This window comes from Astatotilapia calliptera, chromosome 17, assembly GCF_964374335.1.
Source record: "Astatotilapia calliptera chromosome 17, fAstCal68.1, whole genome shotgun sequence".
NCBI classification, from domain to species: domain Eukaryota; kingdom Metazoa; phylum Chordata; class Actinopteri; order Cichliformes; family Cichlidae; genus Astatotilapia; species Astatotilapia calliptera.
In genome coordinates, this window is record NC_137438.1 from 23,408,351 (window position 1) to 23,420,380 (window position 12,030).

The 12,030-nt window shown below is 42.0% G+C and overlaps 1 protein-coding gene across 1 annotated transcript in view; it reads right to left on the bottom strand.

Moving 5' to 3' along the window:
- The window catches only part of creb3l2 (cAMP responsive element binding protein 3-like 2), a 34,602-nt gene that overhangs the window by 5,796 nt on the left and 16,776 nt on the right, over positions 1-12,030 (bottom strand). Inside the window, exons 2-8 of the mRNA XM_026146737.2 lie at positions 3,751-3,994; positions 2,943-3,145; positions 2,762-2,840; positions 2,345-2,550; positions 1,877-2,023; positions 1,616-1,674; positions 1,246-1,314 (exon numbers count right to left, since the gene is read on the bottom strand). Of these exons, the coding sequence (XP_026002522.1) occupies positions 1,246-1,314; positions 1,616-1,674; positions 1,877-2,023; positions 2,345-2,550; positions 2,762-2,840; positions 2,943-3,145; positions 3,751-3,994 (1,007 nt within the window). The remainder of the gene's footprint in view (positions 1-1,245; positions 1,315-1,615; positions 1,675-1,876; positions 2,024-2,344; positions 2,551-2,761; positions 2,841-2,942; positions 3,146-3,750; positions 3,995-12,030) is intronic.

Genomic DNA, 12,030 nt, shown 5'->3' on the forward strand with positions numbered 1-12,030 from the left:
TACAGAGTACAAACCCACTGGGTGACTTCATGGTGGCTTCCATCTTTTATATACAGTCTATAAAAGTTATGCAAACTCATTGAATTGTGCGCCCACACATTCTGCATGTTAATGTGAATGATATCGCAGTAAATTACATCAGCATCCTTATTGTAAAATCCAGAATTTGCACTTTAGTGAAGAATCTGCTGTTTATTTTTGCACAAGTCAAACATTTTTCTGAAATTTTTCTTTCTCGTTTGCTTCATTAAATAAGGAACTGAGCTTAACGACAACATAAGCTGGCTGTCCAGGTGTCCCAGAATAAAAAACACACACACACCACGCATGCAACTGGTTCGTTAAGTTTTTGACACTGACAGCAAAGCCCACTTTAACCACTGAGTGCAAAACAAGCCCCAGAACAGCTGTGTTCCAGGCAGCTATACTTAACACAGTGCACTCAGTGGGTGCACGCACGGTTCATCCATGCATAACGAGAGCAAACAGCGCTGTCTATCTGATGCAGGGTGAGCTTTTCACATTAAAATAGCCTCATGATTATGCATGGATGCAAAATTGCAGCTGAACACATCCACGGGGAGCTTTTGATTCAGCTCTATTTGCAAATAATAAAAGCGAGTCAGTGTTTCCCCACTCATTCTCCGTGCTTTTCTCAGCTGCACTGCGTGATATAAAAACAGATGCCTTTAGAGATTCACAAAGACAGAGGGAGAGGGAAAAAAAGCCAAATCCCCAAGGATGTGTTAAATCCAGCATGCGCCCAGGGAGGGACATTTTTAGGTGTGAACCCGTCCTCCCTCATGACTTTCCTGGTGTTTTGATTGTCACCATCCCAGAGTCTTTATGACACACTTGTCATCGCCTCTGTCGCTCACTCATCTGTGTCGCCACTGACAGAGGCTGAATCTGTAAAGAGCCCAAATAACTGGACTACCACCTCAGTTATCCTTTTGTTTTTGTGCTCGCGTTCTCTAATTCAGAAAAATTCCTCGTTGGAACTGCTGGAAGTGCTTCGTGAAGACAGTTTACTTACCTACCTTAGGCCAAAAGAGGAGGGAGAATTTGATGTTTGACCAATAGGGGCAATTTAAAAGCATCTTGCAGGAAATAATTAACTTCTATGTGGTAATTTTATATTTTTATGTAGTTTCAGAAGTTAAGGATCTAAAATGGGTCCGTTACTGTGCATTAAATCAATCCTATACGAGGTTAAGACTGTGAGTCCGTGTGTGCTGCTCTTACTTGTTTGTACACTCCAGAGTCTCCACTTTCCTGCGCAGCTCGCTGTTTTCGTTGGAGCAGGTCTCCACCCTGTGGTCAGACAGCAGTACTGCAGGGTCAGTGACTGAACGCCGTTCATTCATCAGCACCACTTTCTCCCTGTTCTGACTCTAGCGTGATTTATTTGTAGTTTAAGAACAGCTGCTTTCACTCTGCACACCTCGGTAATGCCGAGATTCACCCTGATGATGTTTGAATGTGGATACTTTAGATGACCTAGCATTTTTTCTAAAAGGGGACACTAAAGTTTATGCAGCATTAATAGCTGTTTGCTATTTGTAGTGATCCTGACATTGTTTTTCACATGAAAGAGGAAAAAAGAAGGACTTACTTCTTCTCCAGAGCATCCATGTACTCCTTCTTCTTCCTGCGACTCTCTTGAGCTGAAATCTGAGAGATGGTGAAGGAAACAGAATCAGAAAAAGTAGAAAAATCAGAAATTCGCCTGACATGACAAATATTTTCTTGTTTTTTGTTAACTATTTTGTTCTAACTTGCAGTAAACATATTCCTAGTCTTTTAGACTCTTTACGGATGATCACGGATGCTTGCTCAGATCATCCAAAATACGAACTGTGCTCTACATCGGCACCTTGTTCTTGATCTTCCTGCGGATCTTCTTAAGTGCCTTCTCCTCAGCTTTGGTGAGCGGGAGTTTGTTGGGAACAGGGTAACCTTCGGCCACCAGCGTGCGGCGCTCTTCCTCGGTCAGGATCAGCGGCCCGGAACCCTGCAGTTTCTACAGGAAACAACAGATAAACGTAAACATTGTTTACAACTTTGTAAAGAGGGAGGATGTCTAAAAAATGCTTGTGAATTTTACACTATAACTTCTTTTTTGGCACGATAGTCTGCACATATACATTAGGTTGTAGAAGGGATGTGAAAGGAGTGGAAAAGGTGGAAAGTCCAGTAATATTCATGGATTGCAGAGCAAAAACAGCAGGAAAATTATGCAAAAAAACCCAGTTATTTTAATTACATCAGCTGGAAACACGTTACTCTGCTATTCTGCTCTCTTTGAGGTTTGATGGGCTTTTAAAATTTCCTTTAATCTTACATGAGGAGCGGTGAGCAGAGGCGAGTTGGAGAGGGAGGACGAAGCACCTCGTGGTGACACCTTCAGGCCAGCCTGGGATGGAGGGGGGCTGGTGGGGGATGTGGGGCAGGAGAGGCCAGGCAGGGCGTGAACGGGGCTTTGGCTGCCCTCTGAGTCACTGCTGTGGGAACTCGGGGGAGTGGGAGGCATCTGTAGAGACTCCAGACCTAAAACACAGCGGCTGGATTGTTAGCTATTCATTCAGTCTCAGAGAAAACAGAGAAAAATTATAAAAATTTAAATTTAGAAACCATTTTTGATGCTCAGGGGTTTTCAAACTCAGCTGTGAGGTATTTAAACAAATCACCAGCAGGGGTCCTCGTAGCACACCATTACAGAAGTGCAGCAAGTGGAAAGAGAGGAGAGGAAAGAACTGACCTTTTGGTGAGAGATTGAGGAACTGGTCCACTTCATGAGGCTCCAGTTTAATTTTAGGGCTGATTTTCTCCTCCTTTATCTTCAAACAGAGGAAAAGACAAACAGGAGGTGTTAAAATGTTACAAACATTAAAAAGAAGAAGAAAAGAGCACAAATATCTGATTTAACCATCGTTTCTCACCTTGATGACTTTGCTCTGGTTCACTGTGACCTGAACCGAGGTGGCAGCAGGGGCCAGGGCCGAACCCTCGGACGTTTGGGACCCCTCACTGGTGGCCAGAGAGAGGGAGAGCGTGGGGAGCAGGGAGGGAGTCTCACACAGGAGGCTCTCAATGGCTTCCTCCTGCTCCATAGGCCACTCGGCTGAATCGCCATCGGACTCAGCTGCAGAGGAGGCAAAGCGTGCTCCTGTTAGTGCTCTTTACCAATGAGATTAGATTAGATTAAGGTTTATCTACCACTGCACACAATAATACCAACACTTACCAACAACAGTAGCAGAGCAGCTCCATAAATATTACGGTAACGGGTAACAAATACTGGTTTATAGAGCATTAATGCTTCATTAGCAATCTTAACTTTTGAGTTTTAACTTTTGTTTAAAGTCCTTTCACAATAAAAGCTATAAAAGCCTTGATAAAGCAGATTTAGTGGTAAGATGCTGTTTGACTGTTTTCTGTCTTTTATTCTTTCTTCTTCTGATTCTGGTCTGATTCTCAGTGTGATGACGTGAGAATCAAAGCAGGGATTTTACATCACGAGCCACATATTTTGAATTTAAGTGGGCCAGACCAGCGAGACTCCACTTTCTCCCAGTGAAGTTCATTTTAACTACACTTTTAATCCCAGCGATAGGATTTGTATCAAAAAATAAAAAGTCTTTAAAACCAACAGCTGTGATTAATAATCACTGTGAGCTTGAGGACAAGCACCCCGGTGCTTTTGATTGGTTGTCCTTTAAAGTCACAATCTTTGTGTTGGCATCTCACCTGCTTCGCTGCCGTGCTCTCCGGTCAGGTGTGACAGGGGTGACTGGGGTCGGCTGTCACCGCACAGCGAGTAGCTGTGCTCAGCGGTGATGTGGGGCGGAAGAGGGGAAGACGGGGACAGGTCGGCGTCGTCGTCTTCCTCCATGGACTCCACCGAGTCTCTCCCCCCGGACAGGAAGGGGTCGCTGAGCAGCTGACCCAGCAAAGCATCCTGGGAGAGGTCGTCCAGCAGCTCGGAGAAGTGCTGCAGGGAGGAGAAATAAAGCACTATGAATTTTCAGAGGATGTTTAATTTGAACTCCTGTCACAGACATGCAGGAGGAATCAGACAGATAATTACATAAAGCCACATCGTCGGGAGCCTACGACCGTCAGTCTGTAATTACAGACTATTAAACTCTTTATTGGCACCTTGCCTTGAGGTTTCCCTCAGCTCTCCCTCAGAGAAGACTAAAGCAGCCAATCAAATACTCAAACCTCTCCCCCACTAATCACAGCTTCTCTTTCAGTGTGTGTTTGATTCTCAGTGTGGTGACACATTTACCAAACACATACAGAAGTTTGCAGACAAGCCCTCTTCCTCCCAGCCTTTGATCCCCCATCATCACATTCCTTATCTCTTAGGCAGGTGAGCATGTGTAGATCTCCCCCCTGTGATTGGCTGTTATGACTTTAATAAACAAAAGGCAGCCAAAGCAAAGTATGCTGGAGATTAGGCCTTCCTCTGCTCCTCTCAGCATGCAGAAAACATGCAGACTAGACCTCCAAGTTCAACAGTTTTGGTCCCCAAGACAAAGGAAAACAGAACATTGATGTCTTATCCTATCAGATAAACCCAAACATACTCAGTTTAAAGCAATAAACAGTAGATAAAACCATGAAGTCCTCACTTTGCAGTCGCTATTATACAACAAATGTTGTATAATGTTTCTAGAAAAACCACCAACCAGTTTATATCCGGTCTGTCCAGAAACACTACATGTACATGTATGAAGGGATAATTGAAGCAATTTAACAGAAATGGAAGTGTACACGGGTTCAAATATGGACGTCGATGCCAAGAAGCCACAAACTTTAAAAGGTGGATATCACCGATTCAAAAGTGAAATAGAATCACAATGTTCTGTTCTGAAGTTAACCATGTAGTTAAAGTGTTTTTGCAGAACATTTGCAGAACGTTATAATGTCGTTCATTTCTGAGTCGGTGCCAGGATTCAGAAAACATCATTCGTCCTGCTACAGCAGTCGCCGGCATGGAGGCAGTTATCGTTTCAGCCAAACTAAATTGTGAAATAAGATAAAACTGCATTACTTTCATTCAATATAAAATAAAGTAACTGGTAATAAAGTTACTGTAAGTCTGTTTGAATATAGTCTACCCTTGGTGCCTCTGTTTTGTTCCGCACTGAGCTCGGCTGGAAAAGCTCCCTCCTCCCCTCAGTTCTGCAGCACACTTACAGTGATATTCATCCACGCTCTACCCTTACTCACTCACTCATAAATAAAAGCTATTTAAAGCAGTTTAATCTGGAAATAATCTTGTGTTTTTTAAGGTCTCCCATCCCCTGTCACAGTTATCGAGCCGGGCTATGAAAGCAGGCAGGCCTGATTTATATGTTAGCAAAACACTTATTCAATGCATAAAAATTGCTAAGAGGAAATTAAGATTACAAAGATTATGAAAAAATATAGGCCATTACTTTTATCATGTGTGCAGTTTTTCGTCCTTTTTAGATTGATTTATTAACTCGTCATATTCAGTTTGGGGGAAAAACTGGCAAAAAACATAAGTACCCGAGTAGGTGGGTAACTCTTTTCCTCTTGTGTTGCCTCCCGTGGGTAACGCTTGTTTCTCTTTTCTTTTCTGGAATTGGCACTAGGAGTACACAGGCATGTACAAACATGTGATTTATTTTGACAAACACGTCTTTTTCTTACTTTTAAATCCTAAATCCCCTGCAGTTTTGTCACTGATGAACTTCCGTACATGTTTATCTCCTTGTGGTGTTACTGTCTGCTACGCTTTCTATTTGAGATGTTTTATCGCTCTTATATATCATTGTATCATTCTTTTAAGAAACAGAAATGATGTACAGTTACCCTCAGGGATCGCATACATTTCAAACTCAAAGCTACATTTTTCCAGCCCTGTCCTCGCTTGAACTCGCTGCTTCAAAAACATTTGTGATGCAACTTCAAGTTCTGCTGGGACACAAAATAAGAAGCAGGTTTCCAATTGCAGTTTCAGCTACATGGGACTTGGCCAGTGTGAGAGAAGAAAACCATTTAAATTAGAGACACGTGAAGAGCAAGACGAGGAAAACAACCTATTACGACACCGATGGTTTGGACAAACTGTTATAAAACAACAAAACAGACAACAAAAAAAGATGTATACATGAATGAGAAGAGGGATAAAGAGAGAGTGAAATCAAGATGCAGGAAACGAGGAAAGAGGAGGAAGGTGGACGACCAAATGCCAAGCATGCGGCTTCGATTACAGTCTGAGAAAGAGAGAGCTTAACTTCTAGCATTTTCTCCCACATGCACAAACACAGAGGCTTGAGGACGGCCCTTATAGGGCAGCATACAGAGGTCATTTCACTGTGTGTGTGTGTGCGTGTGTGTGTGCGTGTGTGTGCGTGTGTGTGTGCAATGCAAACAGCGACAGCACACCGTGAATCTATTCAAGAGGGAAGACAAATATTTACACATTTATACACCCGTGGGTTCTATTTTAACCTCCAGAACAGCGCATATAAGTGGAAACAACCCATTATATCAACATATATTACTGTGTGTGTGTGTGTGTGTGTGTGTGTGTGTGTGTGTGTGTGTGTGTGTGTGTGTGAGAGAGAGGGAGAGAGAGAACGTGAACAACTGTGCGCACTGTAGACAAACATTTACAGCTTTACCCTCATTCCAGCATCTCCTGGCAGCAGCAGCATTACCAAGAGGCATCTTATTACTTTAAACCATTTTAAACAAGTAAACACATAAAACACTGACAGATCTGGGTGTTAATTACAGTAATAATAGTCATTTTAAATATAAATAATAATGATAACGCTACAGTTCAAAGACTATCCTCATTTCTATTTACAGCGATTTATATTTGGCGGTATGACTTTGTTCTGGGACCTCCCTGTCCTTGTATACCACGAGCAAGCAGCGAGAGTCAGAGTGTAAAAGCAGGCATCGCTGACAACATACATGACTTTGATAGAGTCAGAAAAACATGAAAAGAAAGATCTGGGGTTGAAGGTGGGTTGAAAAGTGGCTTGCAGATGCACAGCAACTGTAGTGAGGCTATATCTGCTGAACCAAGATTCCTAAAACATAGAAATTAAACTGTATTTTTGTACTTTTACACAAATTTTAGATTTGTATAGATTTTAGGATTATCATACTAAGAATTTTGACGATACGAGGTTCATTACCTTAAACATAATCACATCTAACATAGTAGCTTAAGCCATGTGACTGCGTTTATTTTAGCATAATGTCAGCATATTGCTTCCTACAAAAAAGTGTGTGTGTTTGTGTGAGACAGGGGGGTGACAAAGCATTAAAATCACATTAAGGACCAAAAAAAACAAAACCTAAAAAAACAGTGGGTGTGTTTTTTTAGCTTTCAGGGAGGAGGAGTAATTACATACGGAGCAAATCCATGTTTACAAGAGAAGGTCTGGTTTATGGGACATCTGATACCACCCCAATATCACAATGACACTGAAACAAACTAAATAAAATAAATAAATAAATAATCAGCTTTTATTGCCTTAAGTTTAGTTTAAAAAATATCAATAAAAAAACATAGAGGCTCAGAAACAAATATATCCTCCTCTTTCTGGAGAACAGGAAATGGGAGAGGTCCAACTCCGCCTGCTTGAAAACAGAACCACACCAAAGGCACACAGTGAGGCTTTATGAGCTCCCTGTCATTTCTGCTGTGGGAGTTTGTGGTCATGGTTGTGTGTGAGACTGGGCTGCAGCATAGGTCACTGGCCGGGTGTAGCTCATCACGCACAACAGAAACCTCTTTGTCCCCTGCATCCCAACAGAGAGGTGTAATTTAGGGCTGGCTGTAACCCGACGCTCTCCAGCTGGGAAACAACCACGAGAGCTGAAGCCAAAATGGGAAAATTGGGAGATTACACTAGAACTAGAGCAAGAATCAGCAGGTTACTGACTCATCTGAGGGAGCAGGGGTGATAATAAAGAGGCTGCCCTCATATTTTTTATAATAATGTTTCTAATGTAACACGCAGAAACAAGCAGAGGACTCAGCTGACGGCGCAGATCGCAATCTTTTAATTGAAGTCGCGATGAAATCTGTCAGTGGAGGCGGAAATGAAGACAGATAATGTCTCGAGCTGTGATGAGACATCAGTGCCGTCCGCAGAAATTCCCTGTCATCCAAAGAGAGAGACAACACAGCCAGCAGCCGCACAATATTTTTCATATATCAGGATCACATCAAAGGAAACGGGGTGAAGACAAAGCACCAAACTGGGACACACGAGCTAGATAAACACTTTGGAGTTTGAGCTGTTTCAAATTGACTGTGACTGTGTTAGATTAATGCCAACAGGCTAAAGACTTTCTTCACTTTACACCAGAAGTGGCACGCAGACAGCACTGTGGAGACAGACCATAACACTGATATCTTTACAGCTGTTTACTTCACATATGGCTAGTGACCAGTCAGCGAACCCTCTGGCAACCACCTGTTGCTAAGGGAAAATGTGTACTCCTCTACCGGTTGGCAACATGTTGGTAGAATTTGCTGATATTGCTTTGCTAGTAGTTTGCTTGGAGGATGGCAACTTGTCTGAAAACAGTCACCAACTGCTTGCAGAATGAAACTGAGAAAAGTTCACCTTCAAAATAAAAGTTGTGCCTTACCGCTGCAACCAGAATCTTTCAAAGGGCGCAACTTTTACTTTGAAGGCAGAGATTCTGCATCTTGAGTTGCACTTTTTCAAGATTTGGCAAATAGCTGGCGAGTGTTTACAGAAATCGGCGTCTTCAGTGCAAACTACAGGAGATTGTAGCTTGTTGGTGACTAAAACAATCACAAGGAAGTTTTTGACCCAGCTCTATCTTTGTCAGCAACCATTTCCCAACCGTGCTTTTCCCTGATGTACTAAATATGTACTAAATAGGCATTCACTCATATGAAATTTGGCTCAGTTATGTGCTTTTGGTTTGAGTTACTACTTTACACCTCAGTAGCAACTGCTAGCATCAGTAGCAACTGCTAGCATGAGAGCTAACATAGCACAAAGAAAGCTAAACAGCAAAGCAGTTTGGCTTTTTAGAAACGAAAGAAAGTTTAAATCAAGCATAAAACGATAATCCCAGCATCTTCATCACAATGAGGAATATATCTTATTAATTTAATACTGAGTACCAGTAATGGCTGATACATGACTCCAAGACCAACTGAAAATGAGCCACAGCAACCCTACATCTAAATGTTAGAAAATAAAATAAAACCAGTGGGATTTAAGAAATATCCAGTCCACTGCACACTAGCCAGTTGCCAGGCAGAACAGCGAGCGGTAAGCCTCGACATCTGTGTTGATCATCGGTTAGCAGCTAATTTAACAGAGGGAGGAGAGGAATGTGCTTCCCTGTCTGTAATTCTTCTGTAAAGTACGATGTGCATCTGTTTTAACCCTTAATGAGCAGATCCTAAAGCTCGAGGAAAGTTTGATGATGTCCCCTCCTCCCCTTAAAGCCCAAACCAGATGCCTACAAACTATAAATCACACTAAAACCACACAGGCCCCACCGTCCCCCTCCTCTAGTGTGTGTCCAGCTGACTGACTGAGTGTGTTTGTGTGTGTACCTTGCCCTGGACTCAGCTGTGTGTACTTTTGCTGATGACAGCCTAATAAAGTAAACGCGTCTGTGTATCAGCACCAACTGAATGACTCAATAGTTTGATGTGGATCCCGATTATCTGTCCCGGTCGCTTTACTGTCACTAATAACCAACACGTGTCCAATTATCAACCGATAACCAGTGCGAAAGGTTGAATGAAGACCTGAACTTTCATCTGCAGGAATCTTCTATCTGACTAACGCATCATTTTGTTATCATGTCCTGCTATGTCGTCATTAAGAGATAGAGAAGCGAAGCTTTCTCCTCTAACTTCACTTTCCCCACTTGCTCTCAAATTCTCTTAAAATCCGGTTCCCCCACCCTCTAGTTTGATTCTCCTAATGTGGGCCCTCTGGTGAAATTCCCAAAACACTTTGAATATTTGGATATTTGGTCCTCAGCCGCTGTGGTAACAGCACTTTAGCAATGAGTGAAACTCCCCCCTGGAATGATAACAATGTGTACAAGCAGTTTTAACACTTAGCTAAAGTGTGCACACGTGCACAGCATTTATCAGCCAAAGAGCAGAGATTGCTCTCCACTAAGTACAACCTTTAAACACTCATCGATGACCTCAGAAGCAGTCTGTCACACATGACACTGATAATGATGTGAATAATATTTGTGCACGCCTGCCATTTTTAATCTAAAAAAATCCAACTGCCCCCTACAAATCTTTTATTTTTTACATCATTTTATTAAAGAAAACTTTTTGGCTTAAAAGGCTTATTATGTTTTAAAGTTTACACTCGTAATCTGCCTTTCATGTACACGTTTGACCAAAGACAAATGTAGAATGTGTTCAAGCCTTTGATGAGTATGAACTATGTGCTTTATTGTGTTTCATTTCTCTTACGATGTCCAGTGAGTAAAGGATGGTAACCACTGGTAACCCTCGTTCATCACCCAAAAAAACTAAGCTTATAAACTTTTCTACAACCCCAGTTCCAAAAAAGGTGGGAAACTTCCTAAAACTTAAATAAAAATAGAAAGAAATCATCTTCTGCCCTAATAAACCCAAATATTATTCACTGTTAAACACAGAAAACATATTAAACTGGGACAAATTTATAATTTCAAGAGACATGTCTCAAAAAAAGCTGAGACTTGGGAACAAAAGGCCAGAAATGCAAAAAGTACTATAAAGAGCAGACATGCACCAATCTGCAAAAACTGTGTCTACAAACTGTGGAACAATTTCAAAATAATGCTCCTCAATTATTTCATTATCTACATTACACAATATCATCAAAAGATTCAGAGGATCTGGAGAGCTGGAGGTTTCTTCCTGTTAACAGGGAGTTTTTTCTTTATGCTTGCTATGGAAACTGAAACGCACATAAGATCACCTGGAAGTATTGCATAAAGTCAAAACAACAGCATTATTATCAAGGTACCTTACATTCTCCTGCTGGAGAGATTACGGTAAATACGGTAGTTGTGGCTAGACTACTGAGTCCTATTAGTTTATCATGAATCTTTCAGAGCCAATCAGCTCAAATTTGTTTGGTTAAGGCCATTTAATCTGCAGTGAAATAAACTATTAACAACTGAAAATGTGAATCACAGCAGTCACACCTGACAAGCCTGGAAAGATCTAATTTAAAAAAGGGAATGAGACAGGGAATGATTCTCTGCAGTTACATTTTAGTGAGTCACCAAACACAACTAGATGCCTGAAGACTGAGACAAATCCCTGCATGCTATTATCAAACCAAAAACAAACTGCACTGGATCAGGCCAACACAAATGTCTTTCAGAACAGATAAATTAGTTTAATTAGATAAACGTGATGGCTAGCAGGATCATAAATCAGTCTGGAACCACGTTAAACCTGTCTCTGCAGCACTGGGCTTGATCTGTCCGCGCTGTGGCATTGATACTGTGTTAGCACAACAAGACAAATCACAGACCTTGGAGAGGTTCGGCTATCTGGATCTTATCTGAGGGGGGAGGTGGCAGTAGCAGGTGAGCCCAGCACTGAGCCCACATGTCCAGACAGCCGTAAGAACTCACAGGATGCAGCTTCCATCACTTTTAACAAACTGTTTGACATAAAACAAGCGATAAAGTTCACAGAGATCCAGCTGTTTAAGCTTCATCCGCAGGCACACAAACACACAGCCGTCTCACCACAGCCACGAGGGAATTTGAAGAGATGTGAAGCTCAGCCAGGAACGACCTTGTTTGACAAAAACCTCTTCATTCCAAGAGAAACACGATCCGGTTCTCACACCGATAAGGACATAGAGACACTCCCTGACCCAGATTCCTGACTTCGATCCCAGCTTGATTCGCTAACCACCACCCCTTTTGGTAATCAAAGGTGCAGCGAGTGCACCAGGGGATAAGAGAGGATAATAACAGAGGAAGGCAGAAAACCAGCAG